We start from the raw sequence: 19,578 nt of genomic DNA, 5'->3' as shown, positions 1-19,578 counted from the left end.
TAAAGGCGTGGACAGAAGCGCAGGGCTGAAACATTTCTAAGATCATGTACAAATCATTTAAGAATTCATGAGTTTAACACCGGCTTATAATAATTGATCATTCCATTATTATGTTTTCCTAAGAGAAACTGAAAAGAAAGAAAGAAACATTTACTAGCATATTGCGATGGTACCATTTCGAAAACCGCCATGTAAACATCATTATGCAATTTCGCAATGTTATCAAAGGTTTCACCGAGATTCGAACCGCGAAAAGAAAGAAAGAAACATTTACTGGCATATTGCGATGGTACCATTTCGAAAACCGCCATGTAAACATCATTATGCAATTTCGCAATGTTATCAAAGGTTTCACCGAGATTCGAACCGCGAATCACACGATGAAACTGCAGTTACCTTAACCACTAGGCTTATCTGCTTGTATTTGTTTTCTGGCTTAATTCAGTATTTCTCATTTCTACACTAACAACGATATTAGACTCACAAAATGGCTCATATTTCTGAATAGACTTAATGCTCGCAATAGTCGTATTAACTTGACACTGCCTTCTGGTGTCAGATGCTTATAAGTTAGGACTCGTCAGTAACAGCAGATGTTAGAAGTGCGAGCTGCAGGAAGAAACGGTTGAGCGCGTTCTGTGTTCGTGTCCTACACTCGCCAGGTCAAGGCTCCTAGTATTTGCCAGAGGACGAACTTTTCTATAACATAAGTCCTGTTACTTGAACGGGAGAACCCCAGTTTGGTCGTCAAACAAATTCTGTTAACACTATGGACACATTCAGTTTATGCGAGGTCTTCATTGACCGGCCAGTTCAACCTAAACTAAGTTTCATGAAAATTCCAAAGTTTGTCCACATTAGGGTGCCTACTGTAACAAATAGAAACAACTAAATAAAGACGCCCCATTTGCATAACAAACTCATTTCTATTCTCATTTATCTTCATATTTCAGTGCTGCGCATGCTCAACAGTCAATCGGAATCCATAAGTGGTGGCGGGCTTTTTCCACCGCTCTTCAATGTGGCACCGCGCGCACACATCACCGTCAATGCCACCTGTGGTCAAAGTGGGCGTGAAGAATATTGCAAATTAGTCGATGCATATCCGCATAAGCAATGGGCCACACAATGTGGTATTTGTAATGCGCAATCTTCGGATGCAGCCAAACAGCGTCCCATCGAAGCTGTCATCTCAAATACGAATTTCGATGAACAATGGTGGCAATCGCCAACGCTGCAATATGGTAGACATTTTGAATATGTCACAATAACATTGGACTTGCAACAGGTAAGCGAGAACAAAATTTCTGGGTATTCATGCTAAAATTAAAATCAATTTGTGTGGCAACTACTTTTTCCTCTTTTAATTGTAATTTTTCAACATGCTTATAATATTGTCATAATATTTTGACATTTAAATCAATATTGGGGGAAAACTTTCAAGGTGATCGATTAGCGCTGCTGTCGCGTTAGTGTGCGTGTGGGTTGACTTGTGTGCGCTGAAGTGCAATGAATGTAATAATTTGATCTTCGTAGATCGCCTGCGTTCATTTGAGCGTCAGTTCGTTGATCAACAATTTGTTGGCAGTTTGAAGATATTGTTTTTGTAGCGAGGCGATCTCTTGCTTTTTGTTGGTTTTTTTCTCTCCAACTTTCACGCTGCTAGCCAAGTTGATTGATGTTGTTAATTAAGCGTGCACGACAGATTCATGTTGGTATGAACGGCACTCCAATAAAGATTGTATTGCGTTAAGCCTATATCTCGGTGCAGTTTGTGACTGCATACAATACATTTGTAGCAACATTGATCTTGTCGCTATTTAACAGGCGTTTACTTAATTCGATTAGTTCGCGTTAGTGGCGCAGATAAAGCCGTCAAAAATTACGGAAACAAGATGCAGTTCATCACATCCAATGATTAATGATAGTAAAATGTGCATTTGTAGTTTTTACAGATGGGTAGAGGATAAGAAAAATGCTGATTAAAAAGCACGAATTAACTGCAAAATAACTAAGCAGTTGGGTATGTTGAAGACTATGTAGCGGTCAATACCAGAGATCGCAAAATAACAGTTCCCAAAACCGATATTTTCAATTAAAACAGTGACTTATGGACCACTGTTACATACCGATTTTATTGATTTCGGTTGCATTTACAGAAACACTTCGATAGCTAATCGATATATTTTCGATACAAATTCGATAGCTTTTTCGATATAAAATCGATACATTTTCGACAATAAACCGATAGCAAACCATTAACCTGTCGATAATATTCCGATAACAACAACCCGATAGGCTTTCGCATTTATAAATTAATTGTTCCGAACTCTGCCACATTAGTCCCCGAATAATCCCTAAAAAAATCCCGAAATTATCTCGAAATGGCTCCAAATTGATATCAAGATAGTTTTTTAATGATCCCAAAATAATACCGTAATAGGCATGAAAATGATCTCTGAAAACTCCCGGAATGATCCCAACATTACTACAAAAATTTCTCGAAATTATACCAAAATTATCTTTAAGCAGTTCAGAAATCAGAAAATCCTGCCAAAATGTTTCCAAAATAGTCCGGAAATGATCCCAAAAAGCCCTAGTAGAATTCCGAAACTATCTCGACATGGCTCCAGATTGATCTCGAGATGATTTCTGAATGATTTCAAAGTCATCCCGAAATAGTCACACAAATACTTCCGAAATGTTGTCTAGCACATTCCTGAAACAATCCCGAAATAATCTCAGATCACATACTTAATATCCCAATAATGATCCCAGCATTACTACAAAAATTACTCGAAATGATACCAAAATTATCTTCAAGCAGTTCAGAAATCAGAAATCCCTGCCAAAATGGTTCCAAATCAGTCCCAATATGATCCCAAAATAGCCCTAATGCAATTCCGTAACTATCTCGACATGGCTCCAGATTGATCCCGAGATAATTTCTGAATGATTTCAAAGTCATCCCGAAATAGTCACGTAAATACTTCCGAATATTCTCTAGCACATTCCTGAAACAATCCCGAAATTATCTCAGATCACATACCTAATAGTCACATAAATAGTCTCAGCATGGTCCAAAAAATATACGACCGTGGCGAACGCGTGGTTTGCGGTGGTGGATAAAGAGAAATAAACCACGGTACCAAAAGTTAAAATATGGATGCCGTGCGTGATGAAGTCGGAGAATACGATGCGGCTTCTGCAGAGTCAGAACCCTAATATACCGACACAGGATTGGAAGGTACTTAATGTATCGCGGCCTACGAAGTTCTGCATCTTCCAAATAAACAAGAAGGCGGAGGATATATTTCACACGCAGCTTGTCAAAATTTCCTGGGGAGTCTTCTGAAGTTTGAGGGGATAATACCGGAATGTAAGCATCTGTAAAGAATTCTCAGCTGCATATCAGACAAAAGTCTTATTTGAATGATTTTTGGCTGGGTTCGTTCCAAGGCTTTCTTAATCCTTCGTGGTCTCGAAAAACTTGATAGACTCGCAATGTTCTCATCAGGCTTTTGCTCTTGCACTGCGTATGGCTTTCTTATATTCCTTAAGATTAGTATGATACCAGTTTTTGCTCTAGACACGTCATATGACCATCCATATAACAACGGCCCTAACAAATTATTACAGTTCAGGAATGTAATTGAAATGCTCAGCCGTCATCATCATTGATGAACTAATAAATGCATGAACCAAAGTAAATAAAAAACATTGCAGACATTGAACAATGTACGCATTAGACGCATTAATCAAAAAAGAAAACTCCTTAAGGACCCCTACAGCAAATTAAATTATTTTCTAGAAATGCAATAAATATTGTGCATTCATTTCAAAAGAGGCCTCCGAGCATACATAAATATGTGCATGGCCTCCTCCCACAAAGCTGAGCAACGGATTTATGACTGTCATATATTAATTATGTCGAGACGAACATGACGACGGCGCACTTGTTTACTGCCTCTTTGAAGATTTAATTAACTGAAATTGACAAGGGAGCTCAGGCGTTCGCTGCCTTTAATTTAAATGTTCCCTTGTACTCTTTGCAGTCTATTAAGTTGACGCATAAAAATCTCTGCACGGGGCCATTAAATTTTAAAACTCTTTCTCGTCTTCGGCTTTCGGTCTCTTTTACTTGGTGTTTTCGGAGAAGAAAGGATCATTTACTTCAGTGGATATAAATGCTTAAACTTTTTGGCGCTTCCTGTTTCCTGCTATGCAATTTATTATAACTTAAAAAAAATGGTTTGGAAACTGCGCTTTTATATTCCCTTGTAACCGGCTCAAGGGCAATAGCAACAATGTTAGTTGCGGTATGAAGAAAAACACAAAAGGCGATATGGCTTTGCCCACCACTGAAATCAAGTTAGGATAACATTATCGTCGCAACCTTATCGGGGAGTTGCCCGGCCACTTAATGAATATTCATTAGGTTTATAAAGAGGGAAGTAACGGCAGAGAGAAAGGAGAGGGGATAGAATAAAAATAAGAACAGGGAGGGAAAAGTTTGGGCCTAGTTAGAACAAGATAGAGGTAAGGAAATATGCAAAGCAAAAAGAAGAGGAAGCGGAGGGGAATGAAAATGAGAGAGGATTGCAGAGGATGGGTGAAAGCCATAGAAGATTAGGAGCGCAAAAAGAGTGAAGCGATGAGAGAAGGACAGAGTTGGTTGAGGAAATGACAGCGAAAGAGTAGAAGAACTTAGAAGCAATTTAGATTGGACCCTCAGCGGGTTACGGGGTTAGAATATACCCGCGGTAGGTATGCCTGTCTTAAGAGGCGACTAAAATGCCGGATTCAAGGGGTTTGTGTCCCGCAGCCCTTTCAGGTTGCCAGCGCAATACATAGCTTCTCCAAACCCAATTGTCAACCTCACCTATCCGTGGCGAATCCTGTTTCATTAACAGCCGAGGCTCTGGCGACCCCGAACTGCTCATGGATCTAGGGGGTGGGAGGACGTTATGGCCTTGAAAGTCGCATGTGGTCATAACAAATCGTTACTGAGATGGTCGGGCTTGGTACCGGAATGTTCCGGATTTGCATCCGGCAAAGGACCATCAACTCGATAACCAAGGCCTTCGGGGAGTGTCCTTATCGCTACAACAACAACAACAACAAAGAGTAGAAGATGTGCAGTAAGAAAAAGACGAAGAGAAATTGTATTGAAAATGAAAAGAGCAAATGAGTGGAAGAGGAAAAGAAATGCAAGAGCGTCCGCACTCAAAAACTTTTTTTCAAATGGGAATGATTTTTCGTCATAGGAATTTTGCTCCTCAAAACAATTTTCCAGAAACAAGAAAACATGTCTAATTACAGGAAATTTTCTTCATTATACAAAATTATGTTTACTAAAATGAGAAACAAATTATAATAGCGAAACCCCAATCCCATTTTCCAAGTTATGAAGAATTTATAGATATAACCCATAGCTTACGTCACCGTTACTTTATGTGTATACCAGCGGATCTTCATGAGCTTCACTGCCCGGGTGGCTACTGCTCCACCTAATATAACCTAACCTAGGGGGCCGGCATTCCCATACCACCGCCGTTTGTGCCACAGTTGAACTTAGGACTTTAATAGCCATTTGGCTATCGGAGTAGATGTTATCTAAGGTTAGACGGTAGCACCCCATTCTCACTGCCTTCTAGCTCTTCCAGAATCTCGTTTCCTACCACAAACAAGACTAAAGGAGAGGCCAGCCCCTGTGGCGTAGGTTGGTTAGGTTGAATTGCCGGTCTATAAAGACCTCACTGAATGTATCCACAGTGTTACCACAATTTTTTGACGACCAAACGGAAGAACTCCAATCAGGTGCCACGACTTAAGTCAAAGAATAGATCCGTCCTCCTGGGAAATACTAGAAGTTTTCTAGGACCTAGCTTTATTGCTGATCGAGATTTGTCAACTCTGCTGCCCCTAATAGTTGGAGCCTTGACTTGGCGAGCGCAGGACACGAACAAAGAACTTACTCTACCGTTTCTTCCTGCAGCTCGCACTTCCTACACCTGCTGTTACTGACGAGGCCTATCTTATAAGCATGTGATGCCAGAGGTAAGATTGTTAATTTAATATCGTAGGCTTTGCACACGATCTTAGAAATTTTACAGACGCGCTCTTTTGTCCACGCCTTTCCGGCATTCTAGGTCAGTTGTGGCCCCAGAACTCTTTCGAAGCTCAGGCACGGGACTATATATTCCGTTTGCCTGAAATTAGGTGACTCCATAGTCCTATGGTGATACGGCCTGCACTCAAGCTGCCCTTACCCTTATGGCGCAACTCTACGTACCTTTCCCATGATTTGGCCCCTCCCCACTACGATACAATTCTGTTGAACAGAAGTTTTTAATGAATTCAACCAGAGCCTACTGACTCCTAAAACAGACGTTTTTATGAATTCAACCAGAGCCTACTGACTCCTAAAACATCATTACCAACGACCCCAGGCAGGACGTTTTTAAAAGCTTTTTCAATTTTAAGAAAAGTACCAAGAGCAAACTATTTGTGTCCTAGGCTAGGGTTCCTGATACTTACTTTACAATCGAATGGATAGCCGTTTTTTGTTGAGATGTGCTCACAATAGGCATGCTACGATCCCGATAATAACCCCCGAGGAATCCTCAACCTTATGTACAGATCCAAGACCCTTAATTGCATGGTTTGAAAGACGTAACAGTCCAAACAAGCTGGCTTTCTCGCAGTAAGACGACAGGCGTTCCTGCAGGGTCAGCAGCCGCCTGCGGTACAGGTAGAGGTTCGTGTGTAACCGGGACATCCGAAAAGTAGTTAAAGCTTAAGACACTCTTCTCTTTTCGTATCCTTCAGGTACCCCAAGGGGGCTCGGTTCCTAGATAGAACTTTCTTGAGCCTTGTGGATTCATTGCCACTTGCTACGTTTGTACAGAATACCGCTTGGCTATCCTTATTTCATACTTATAAATTGACAAACTCACGACCCCTCTATCTCAACTGATAATATAAAATTCGCGGCTCACAGTCCCTCCTAATTTGCAGAACGATCTTTAGTTCAGCAGAGTGCCATAACATTAATTGAGTAAATTTGCATACATACAAAGATATCGAAAATTGTACCAAATTTCCATAATCCTAAAATGTAAATCAAATCACCCGCAATATCAGTTCATACGATCGCAAATCTTATTTCAACAAATTGTCAACTTGTTTGCAAAATTAACATCCTCATGTTTAAAGCAAATGTCAAAATGGCAACATTAAACAACTTGACAACTACATTTCGCCATACAAAGTCAAACGAGCAAATAGGATTATGGACTACTGAACCACAATTGGCACCACCAAACAAAATTTATAAAAAACAAAAAACGTTTTAGGAGCAAACTATGTATAACGCAACGAGTAATTTTTTCTCGTGTGAACAAAAATTCGCATCATATAAGAGCATTCATTCACTTCAGTGAGTGACAGTAAACCTGAGGTTACACTAATATGACAGCTCTTGGTCGGGAAAAATACTAAGTCGCACCGACACATAGAACCGGTTGTCTTGAGAAGTGAACGCGAAAAAGAGGAAAGCATTCTCCCTCTGGAGACGCGCGTCACTCTCACAAACTCTTACCTATCCAGAATCAACCCCGACTCCTGCTTGCAACGTGCCCCCACATGACACCAACTCTTTTTTATACCTTTCATGAAAATGAAATTGTATATTAATTTTGTCAAGAATCTCAAAATTATACGTCGTTAAAGGAAAAGAGATAGACCCAATGAGTATACCCAAATGATCAGGATGAAGAGCTGAGTTGATTTTGTCATGTCCGTCCGTTTGTTTGTATGCAAACTAGTCGTTCAATTTTTGAGATGTATATATTGATAAAATTTGGTGAACGGGTATATTTAGATGTCCGAAAAGAAAAGAGGATTTTTGTCATATCAGATTGAAGCTACAAACTTCACCATATGCTTTCGTATATTATACACATTGTTATCTGAAAAAATGAATGATATCGGTCGTATATATAGCATATTTCCCACACAACCGATTGTTTAGATAAGACGTTTTTCATAATTACTGCCCCATTTTAACAGGTAGAGGCTTAAAATTTCACCAAATGCTTACGTATTGTTGTCTAAAAAAATTGTATTGATCGGTCATATATATGGTATGTATCCCAAACGACCGATTGTCCAGATAAGAAAGTTTTCGTAATTTCTGCCCAGTTTTAACAGATAGAACATTCATGAAAGGTATGAAGACAGTCCCGTACGTACTTGTTTAATTGTTATATAGAACGGCCGCTGTTCAAACTGCAAGTTTCCTTGGACTCCCGCTAGAGGATGATAATTTGTGCGTGGTCTCACCTATTGCATGGTATTACATAGTGCTGACTGTGAATATGAATGACTGCGTTGCAAAGTGTCGCAGCATTATACACAATTTGGCCCTTAGTTTAACTTTTCTTATAACTTTTTTGGCTTTATCAACGCAGGATTGCTGTTGGATCAGTTGGTGTGTACTTGGTGTGCACTTGGTGTTGCTTTTTGTTACACTTTTGTTTTTTCGGTGCAACATGTTATGTTGCCACAATTGTTGTATTATTTAAATATTATGGACACACATACACACACAACTGCGAGTGTATCCAATTTTAGATTGTGTACCTGCTATGGTCACAATTTAATTTTCATATTAATTCGATTTGGATTAGATTTGGATTTGGTGCTGTGCCTGATGCCTGGTAATGGTGCATTGAAATTGAAATTGATGCTGGAGTTCAGTTTAGCGTTTCAAATCGTTTGTATTTGAATTGAAATTGAAATTGAAGTTGCGGAATTGATTTAAAACAAATATGCGCCGACATGGTGACAAAATTGTCCAAATGTTTCACTTAATAAGGCATCTTAATTGGCACCCAGTGTTGCCATACAAATTTGGTTACGTTTAAACAACACACGCACGCAGGTAGCGATCAGTCATTGAATTCGGCGATGGTGCACAAGTTGATGACAACTTTGGTTATAATTTTCCAATTTTATTGAGGTTTTCCTTTTTCTGCTTTATTGGTTGCGAAAATTTACCAATTATATGTTAGTGAGCTCCCAAGTGGAAAATGAAGTAATTACGCTTTGTGCAGGTGATATAATGAAAAATGTGGGAACAATTTTGTGAAATGTGGAAAAATTACTGGACTTCAATAATTGGAGTTCGCTATGCTTGTATAGAATTTTAATTTAGATTAAAATAATAGCTTGATAGTTCAGCATCCAGTTCGCTTTTATACCTTTCATGAAAATGAAATGGTATATTAATTTTGTCACGAATCTCAAAAGTGTAAGTCCTTAAAGGAAAAGAGATAGACCCACCAATAAGTGTACCGAAATGATCAGGATGAAGAGCTCAGTTGATTTAGCCATGTCTGTCTGTCTGCCATGTCCGTCCGTCCGTCCGTTTGTCCGTAAACACGATAACTTGAGTTAATTTTGAGGTATCTTAATGAAATTTGGTATGTAAGTTCCTGGGCACTCATCTCAGATCGCTTTTTAAAATGAACGAAATCGGACTATAACCACGCCTATATTTCCGATATCGAAAATTTCGAAAAACCGAAAAAATGCGTTAATTCATCACCAAAGACGGATAAAACGATGAAACTTGGTAGGTTGACCTTATGACGCAGAATCGAAAATTAGTTAAATTTTCGACAATGGGACTGGCACCGCCCACTTTTAAAGGAAGGTAATTTAAAAGTTTTTCAAGCTGCAATTTGGTAGCTGGATATGTAATGTTCGGTTACCCACTTACCTAGCCTTCCTTTCTTGTTTATTTTATATTTATCTTAAAAATCGCTTAGGTATGTACATCTGTTCACTATATATTTCATATCTTATACAGCCGATTATTTGAATATTACGAATGGGATAAGTTTATAATCTTTATTGTTCATTTTTATCTATAATATAAAAATAAGTCGGCTTTTCCTTCCTGACGCTATAACTCCAGAACGCACAAACCGATTTCCATTTGCATTCGTTGGAAAGGCCTCGGGCTCCGTGAGCTTTATAGCAAAGAAAATTCTGGATCGAAGCACAGGGTCATGAGATATATGCCAAAACCTAGAATGCGTTTTTACATTATGGGTATCAAATTGAAGCTGTTGATGTGTGCTTTAGTACACCGAAAGTTGTACGCCGCTGGGTGACTAGTTTCTCGAGATATAGGCCAAAACATGGACCCAGATACCCATAGAATGTGTGTGTATTATGAATATCAAATGAAAGCTGTTGCTGAAAGCTTTAAAGGAATTTTCTTTGTGATATTCGATTTAGTCGCATCAACCTGGCAAAACTGATAAATATGCATACGAAGCCGGAATAAAAACATGAATTAATAATACCCACATACCTATTTACATACGTCCTATTCGATTTGCCTGAAATTTGGTATATAAATTTGCCTATATTAGTATTTACGATGCTTTTTTCCGGGAAGTAGACCAGAGACGGACTGGGACTGGGATTAGGAATAGGACTGAGACTGAGACTCGGAGTGGGACCGGAACAAAATACATACCACCCTCTGGGACTGGCCATAAGATATGAAGACGAATGAGAAAAACTTGATAGAAGAGAAAAGAGAGAAGAAGAAGCAGACTGAGAAAGAGATAGAATGAGACGACGATGGAGATAGATGAAGCGAAAAATACGGAGGGAGGAGTGAATACAAAGATTAGAAAAAAGTGTAGTGGGGCGAGGGCAGAATTAAACGGAAGAAGCTTATTAAAATGTATGCATATAGATCAAATTTAGGGCAGAACAACGTCTGCCGGTTATAAAATCCCGTCCTTACCTGTTGAATTTGTATTTGTGCTGGCTCAGAATCAGCACGGGTACAATAACTGACTTCAGTTGAACTCCGCAGAAACTTCTGGGTGGCTTTTGCAATTACAACAGTCAAGTCATCATTGCAGGGGTTTCGAATCTTATCACAGGAATGATTCACTATAGAAGATCTCTTCAGAACATCCGAGTTTGCAGTGAAAAAAATTACATAATTTAAAAGTCCTGCTAGAATAATTAAAGTAATTGGAGGAACTTGAATGAATCTTTGGTAGCGTCCTGAAGATATGACCAACTTTACACTTTGTATTATCGCTGTCTTTTGAATCTACTACTTAGAATGCGGCACTAACTGTGCAACTTAAACAGGCTAAAAAGCCTTAGATTACACTCCCTCACTCCACCTTACTTACATTTGACGTTTTTCAATTTCTCATTAGGATGCGGAAAAATCGTATAAAGCAAGCGCTATTCTCTCTATAATCGGTTTCCAAACAACCCAGCACAAAGTTCCCATTAATTCAATTTTTTATTGTAAAGACTTAAGAGCGCCTTAAAGCAAGTGTGTCGTTCTCAGTCTGCCTATACCTTTTCAAGCATACCAACCATCGTGGCCAAAATATAAAAAATAAAATTAAGTTCAGACAGCGGCTATCGAATGTGTCTTTAGTGAAATTCCGATCGATGGTAGATTTACCACCCTTTAGACGTACAATCATTAGTTATACTCCCTTTTATTCGATACTCTACTCTAACCTAAAATTATTCTGTAATTTAGCTGCGAAGTTTTAGGAAACATGCCAAAGAAACAGTTGATTAAGTACTTGTTCAGATTTTAAATGCCTGTCCTGGCTAAAGCCGGGCATTTCCAGTGGAAATGTTCAACACTCTCTATCTCCTTCTCATTCTCAAAGCTTCGGCAGAAGCCATTCGTTAGGATTCCATACGTTCGATGTGTACTGACATTAGCCAGTGTCCCGTTCATATTCGGACTAATGGACCTAAGGAAAGACTATTGAGATTGATAAGGAACCTAGGTCGGTTCGCATTTATGTGAGGTCAACCCAATTGGGTACCTTCTCAGATTTACTCTCTCGGTAAAAGAAGCCAAAGGGAAGTTTTTTCACGTAGCAAGGGGAGAAGCGATTTGACTTAACTGAATTAACTCGGTCTGTTTAGATATTCGTAAAGATTCCCATCATCCTCATAAGACAGTATCATATTAATACCTTGATCAATGAACCTGCGAGTAGAAGATAGAGATTTATAAGGAACCTAGTTCCATTTCCATTTATGCGAGGCCAAGTTTGTCATGACATGAGGAATTGTTTGCACTTAGCAAGAAAAGGAGCGATGTGTCATAACTGAATTAACTCAGGCTATTTAGTGGCTTTCCTTGCTAGCTTATCCGCAACTCAGTTCCCAGTTACGCCACTTTGACCCGGAACCTATATTAACATTGAAGTGCATCGTGGTAACAGTTCTCTTTGATTGCTGCTTGAGTGTCAGACACAATTGCTATGCTTGTGAGATTCTTAGATAGTAGCCATCGAGCAGTTCTGCCTGCATAACCTTAAGAAGTTTTGTGGGTGTGGTGGGTAGTGTCTCTGATGTAAGCATTGCGGATGACCATTGCACTCTAGTCATCCTGCTGACTGCTCTTTCTTTCGAATGTCATCCACCAAACCGTAACATCATTGAATAATATGGTGGTATTTTATAGAGTCTTCTAGATAGAACCATTTCAGACTTTGCAGGATTCACCTTGAGATCGCTGGCATGTGACCAACTCTCTACGAGGGTTAATGCGGTCTACAGTAGTTCGTATACTGTCTGAAGATGTTTTCTGGTTCCTGCTAGAGCTATGTCAACTGTGTAAGTGATAACTTGGCAACCAATTTTTTTAACTTCAATAATAAGGGGTTCACCGTTAGGTTCCACAGTCGAGGGGGTAACTCATTACCAACGTTACGCTATTGCAAAATTACTATTACTAAATACTAAATCTTAGAAAATTTATTGAATGTAATTACTTGCTTGAAAACTCTTTCTAATTATGGTGCCTCAATTAAAAACTTAATCACAGTAATTATTTACTCTCAATTATATCCATGATCATTTCATTCCACAGTATTCTGCGCAAAAAAAAAATTTTTTAATTTGCATATACTCAACCGCAGCAATATTCCATACGCTCCAGCTGTCCAATGAATTTCTTGCTTCAATTTTTAATTTAGCGCAGCACCAAATTGTTGACAGCTGCTGTCATTGTCTGCCAGCGCCCACAAAATGTGGCTAGCTTTTGGAAATTGCATGCCAACATATTTGCATACAAACATACATACAACTAATTGCAATTACATACATACATATAAATATATCCATTTAAGCATAAGAATAATGACAGCTTAGAATGCATCAACGCCAGCGTTGCCACACCAGTCGAACGGGTAGCGTCATAAAACGTCACGCTCTCTTTAATTTCAGACATGTCACTTCATATAGCAGAAGTAGGTGCCCATATACACACATACAAATGTAAAGATATATCTAGATAAGCACTTTTCTGCTTAGCCATATGTCTGATATATTTTCCAACGCATTTGATTTTATTTTTTGTATTCGCTTCAATGACTCAACGTCTCCAATTGGCGACATCAAAGCCTTGACTGCGTTTCGTCTGTTTATTTGTTTGTCTATAGTCGAGTACTAGGAAGATTTGAGTGTATACAAAGAGGCACTTGAAAAAATTCTGACAGTAGCAATTGCTACTCGTGCTGTTTTGGTTGCTGCTTATCATTCCTTTACTTTCAAGCATTTCCATATGCATGTTAAAGGTTGATTAATGCTTCCTGTGGAAGGTGAAACGATTGGGTTAATGATTAATATGAGTGTCATAAATATGGTATGGCAAGTCGCTGAACTTTGCGTTGTCGCATAATTTACTTAGGTAGCATAAAATTCATTAAGAATTATATGCTTAGAGATATTTACTATGTTGTTGTTGTTGTAGCAGAGCTTCGCCCCACCTAATAGCCGCGACCGATCACAAATTGTTATCAATATCCTCTAACGGGAGTCCAAGGAAACTTGCAGTTTCAACAGGGGTGGACCATAATGAGAGGGGTGTTAGAGGCGTTTGTTCCACATTACAATTGAAGCGATGGTTGGTGTATACATTTTGTATGTTGAGTACTGCAACTTGACTCCGCGTAACTACCAAGCAGCGAGTCACACTAAGCCGGTTACCGCACGGTAATGGCATCCAACATCGCGACGGTACTAGTTAGCACTAAATCTGTTACTTCGCGGAGCTTTTAACTGGAATTGTTAACATTAGGGAGATAAGCTTTGCCTTGCAAGGTGCACGGATTGCACGAAACAGGGATAGATGGTCTGACTTGTTACTAAACTGCCAAAAACGCAGTTAAGCGCCAATTAATGATGATGATGGTACATAGCACAAGGAAGCTTATTCATTGGCTCGGTTTGCTCAAATGGAATACACATTTAACAATAGTGCGTATTATACAGACTAAATCCCACGAATGTAGTCAACAATCTTACACTGCATCAAAAAATTGTGAATACAGCACTGACTTTGGGAAGAAAATGGTGAAATCTTCAGTATTAAACGAATTTTACTGAATATTTGCACTGTTTTTAATTTTTTTATTCAAAAAGCAACCAATAACAAAAAATTTTACGAATAAGTAAGGTATATTCATAACAAAAATAACACAAAGTAATTATCTTCAAAATCTTACATAAAAAAATTGTACATACAGTAAAGAAAACTTATAGTTTACTTAGAATTAAAACGTGTTAATAAGACGTGTGGTACCCTTTTGCTTCGATTACGCTCTTTAGCCTACTTTTCATGGAAAATACCAACTTTTTGGTTTCCTCAAACGAAATATTTTTCCACTCCTCTTGGATAATCCTTTTTAATTGCTCTCTGTTCTTTATTGTGTGCTTTCTGATTTTGTTTTTCCAATATATCCCACAAATGCTCGATAGGATTCATGTCTGGGGACTGGGGCGGATGCGGGAGCACAGATTTGCAATTGTAAAGCAAGAAAGTTCGTATAACTTCAGAACTATGCTTGGGGTCATTGTCTTGCACCACCTTGAAGCCAGAGCCGAGACCCAGTTTCTCGGCACTCTGTTTTAAATTGTCTTTCAGAATAGATAAATATTTAAATCTATCCATAGTATTTTCTACAAATGCGAGATTTCCAACTCCGCTATCTGCCATTGTGCCCCAAACCATGACATTGCCGCCACCGTGCTTTACGGTAGGAGTGAGGTTTTCTTTTGCCAGAGCAGTATTCGCTTTCCTCCATACAAATCTTCTTCCATCTGACCCAAAGATGTTGTATTTACTCTCGTCCATAAATATAACATCGTTCCAAAAATCATCCGGCTTATCAACATAGGTTTTCGCGTTCTCCAATCGTTTTACTGCATTCTTCGCTGATATAAATGGCTTTCTACGTGAGACGCACCCCTTGTACCCTTTCGATTTCAGGAAATTTCTGATGGTTTGTGGGTTAACAACGGGCCCCCCAGTTTCCTCTAGGTTTGCTGCAATCTTAGGTGCTCCGATTTTCGGGTCAGCTTTAACCATCCGTTCTATTACTCGCTCGGTATACTGATTTAATTTTTTTTTCGTCCCCTACCTTTTGCCATAATAAACGTTCCATTCTTTTCAAACGTTTTTACGACGGATTGAATGGTAGCACGAGGTCTGTCAACAATTGCGGAAATTGCACCATAGCTCTTTCCTTCTAATTTTAGCTTAACAATTAATTTTTTGAATTCAACCGGTACTCCTGAGTGTTTTTTAAGCACTTGACTATCCATTTCGAGGTGTTTACTACTACAAGTAAAAATATGCACTGAAAAACAACGCATACATAACTTCTAATATGCCTACTTATGACGCAAAAATAACTACCGTTACTTAACACAGCAAGCATTGAATTGTTTTCGCGGTACATATTTGCTGTATGTACAATTATTTGAGCTTAATTCCACGGAATTTATGGGCTACTCGAATTAAAAAAGTAAGCGGTTAGAAATTGTCAAAGATTTTTTAATGCTATTTCGTCCTTATAAAGTGATAATTAATTGTGCAAAAGAATTTTCGTTTGTACCAATTAACGCAACTGATATCATGTCTTTTATTTTGAAAGAAGTACTGTATTTACAATTTTTTGATGCAGTGTATACCGTTTTCACACAGAAACTTAATCGAATCACAATTTTATTTAATGAAATAATTAAGTTTCCCTTTTCATAAAGGGCCTTTTGCTTCATTAAGCGAACATCTGTCAGCAGCCCCAAAAAAATATTTCGTTTTTACAAAAAAAAGTTAAAATGGAAAGCAGCCGTTTCCTTCTTAACATAAATACAATCCAAATAGAATTCATGCGCAACTACCCATAGATGTTCCACCTAACTAAATTTGTGCCTATTTTTGAAAAAGCTATATCGTTAGCTTCATGTGAAAATGTGCTAAGTCACTTTTTTTTGAAAAATTTTATTTTAATGCAGTTTTAAAACTGGATTCAAAATACATCGATCACAAAAAAAAAATGACATTTTTCATTTTTACGTGCTGTGGGTAGAGATGGGAAATGGGTAAATACCCAAATGCTAAATACCCGGTAAATTGGGTATATATGGTAAAAATCGGTAAATACCCAAATATTTACCCAAAATGAGGGTATAAATTAGGTGTTAGGAAAAATGGCAAACAAATACAGAAAATCAATTCGTTTTACAACCAATTTGTAAAATTGGAATACAAATATTTATAAAGCAGCCCAAATACTCAAATTTTAACACATCAAAGTTTACATTATACGAAAATATGTATTCATTTTTCAAATATCATATTACATTACTCAAATTAAAATAGTATCTAGTCACTATCGCTGAAAGTTTCATAATCCCGAAAAGAAGTATGGGATGTAGACTGTGGAAAACCGGTGGAAGTAGGTGGTACTTCATCGAATGAGTTTGTGCTTTCATCCTCGTCGGCATCAACTTCGCAAGAAGTATAATTTTGTCGTACAGATCTGTTGAAAAGGTTCTAATTGTGTGAACAAGCTTTTACCGCACTATCTGTTGTTAATCTGTTTCTTCTTTTGGAGTGAATAAAACTTTGACAGCTGAATGAGCGTTCAGTTGCAGCTGAAGTGCATGGAGCAGTCAATATACGAACTGCTATTTTGCTCAATTCCGTGGTCGAGCAAATACTTTTCCACCACGTGGAAGGAGAAATTTCTGCAATGCTGTCCCAAACAAAATCTGCAGCCCAAAAGCAACCTCTATACTTATAGGTTGCTAGGTCCACCTTAGAAATTACGATAAAGTTGCTACTCATATCATATATAAATTGCATTGCAGTAAGATAATCAGATGAACTTAGTTCCTGCCTTTCGGACTATTCGGATCAAGGAAATTAGCAGCCAAATGTGTGGGCTTTACCGACATTTCAAACCTTTCCTCAAAGTAAGATAATAACTGTTGCTTGTCATCGTCATCATTAATTGTTTTATTTGCGCAAATATATGTAGATTTGTTAAATTTTATCAACATTCACTTTTTGAAAATCAAAACAAATATGTATTTGCAATGACGTATATATTGAATTTCTGACATATAATTCCAACGAACCTCGATTCAAATGCTTTTCAAAATACCCAAAAAAAGGTAGATAAAAGGAATATTCCGGGTATTTTCCCGCTATTTACCCTGAAAAATGGTAAATACCGGGTAGAATCCCATCTCTAGCTGTGGGCAATGATGTGTAAATGTGCTAAGTCAACCTGTCAATAATATCAATCTGAATTACTAGTCATTTCTTTGTGCGCGCATTTTAATTATTTATTTTATTCATTCAGTCTAAAAGTACATGCTTTGTTGTTGTTGTTGTATTAACAATAAAGACACTCCCTGAAGGCCTTGGGGAGTGTTACCGATGTTGATGGGCACGGTAACAAAGCACTATTAAGGTACTAGCCCGATCATCTCTGGAACGATTTATATGACCACATTAAACCTTCTAGGCCATCCCGTCCTCCCCACACCCTAGTTCCATGAGAAACTTGGGGTCGTCAGAGCCTCGGCTGTAAATGAAACAGGATTCGCCACGGGTAGGTGAGGTTGACAATTGAGTTGGAGAAACTATATATTGCGCTGGTAACCCCTTGAGAGGGTTGCGCAACACAACCCCTTGAAATTGGATTCACCCCATTGAGATATGCCTTTGGTGTTTGATAAATGCTTTGCGCTGACCATAAACTACTTCAATTCTTACATGTCGATAACTACATGCTTTCTCACATACTAGTCAAAAATAGAAAACAATTCAAGCTTAAACTTAAGAATAATAACACTACTGAATCGATTTGTTAGACTTATAGTCCTGGTTATAGGTTCGTTCATAGCATAATTCGTTTTATGAGTTAATTCGATAAATAATCTATTATGTCGAAGATCACGCAGTGGAATATATGGAATGAACAAATTAGATAAATCAGAGCAATTCGTGCTAAAGTTTACTACATTATAGGCAAGCATGAGTGAGATAAAAATTCTTCTGTCATGCAAAGCCTGAAAAAATTGGTTTTAAGTGCGGAAATTGCGCTAAGTCATAAAATAGCTGGTGGGTTAGCATACAGGATTTTTATTTATCTTTTTCAAAGCTTCTACACTCAAAAGTATTGCAACTAAGGTATCCTCATTCACAGTTTTGAAAAAAGGTTATTTCAAATATTATTCATTTTTTTCGTCTCCTGTAAAATTCGTAAAATGTGACTTAGCACATTTTCACATTAAGCTAACGATATTACCTTTTGCAGTAAATGCAGCGAAAATTAAATTTTTAATTTTTTCGTGTTTTTCTATTTTTCGTAAATTATTGAAAATAATTTATTTTTGATTGTCATTTGTTACATTGACAATATAACTCAAAGCACCAAGCAAACCCGACTGGATTTTTCACTCGATTAGGTATTCAATAAAGCAATAATGAGATAATTAAGAATTTGTATTTTGTATGGAAGATTGAGTTCGATTAGGGCTTTAATGTAGAAAACTTGACTAATGATTTCATTAAGCCTCTGTATGAAATTGGCATTATCAGTTATAGTTTACAACTTAAATTTGAGATTTATATTAAAAAAAAATAAATAAATAAATACATGTAAGGCGCGATAACCAGATTTTAGGTCGAGCTTCTCTTCCGATTTGCGGCGACTACTTGTCTTATGCCGACTCCGAACGGCATCTGCAAGGCAGATGAGTTTTCACTGAGAGCTTTTCATGGCAGAAATACACTGGGAATGTTCTACGCCTGCAACTGGAAAAAGGTGGAGTCTTCACGCTGTCACCGTACGCTGGACTGCTGTCGATATCAGAGCCAACAAGATCAAAGCAAAAAAGTTGCAGCGGATGGCGGCTATGCTTACTTGCGCTGCTCTCCCGTCCACTCCCATCAAAAGCACTTGAAACCATAATATTTATCCTCCCCACTGACCTTAATATGTAACGCGGCTAGGCTCAACACACTCGAACATTGGACTGACTGCCGATTTGGGCATGCCCAGATCCTGAAGCAAGTCCCCGATATATTCTAAAAGCTAGATGACACAATACCATTCTCTCACTGGGGCTACAAATTTTCTACAAAGATCCCTGAGAGGAGCGAGTGGGCAAATTGCATGGAACCGGGAAGTCAAGAAA

General features: G+C 38.2%; 2 protein-coding genes across 3 annotated transcripts in view; one reads left to right on the top strand and one right to left on the bottom strand.

The window, feature by feature from the left end:
* Positions 1 to 19,578, top strand: part of wb (wing blister) — a 456,603-nt gene that overhangs the window by 83,178 nt on the left and 353,847 nt on the right. For both annotated transcript variants that reach the window (XM_067765253.1, XM_067765254.1), the window contains exon 2: positions 954 to 1,288. In XM_067765253.1, the coding sequence (XP_067621354.1) occupies positions 954 to 1,288 (335 nt within the window). The remainder of the gene's footprint in view (positions 1 to 953; positions 1,289 to 19,578) is intronic.
* The window catches only part of LOC137239687 (uncharacterized), a 568,632-nt gene that overhangs the window by 271,135 nt on the left and 277,919 nt on the right, over positions 1 to 19,578 (bottom strand). The gene's annotated exons all lie outside the window — the stretch shown is intronic.

Source organism: Eurosta solidaginis, chromosome 2, assembly GCF_040869045.1.
Source record: "Eurosta solidaginis isolate ZX-2024a chromosome 2, ASM4086904v1, whole genome shotgun sequence".
Lineage (NCBI taxonomy): Eukaryota > Metazoa > Arthropoda > Insecta > Diptera > Tephritidae > Eurosta > Eurosta solidaginis.
Note: the sequence above shows the minus strand (reverse complement) of the source record. Positions and strands in the feature narration are given on the sequence as shown.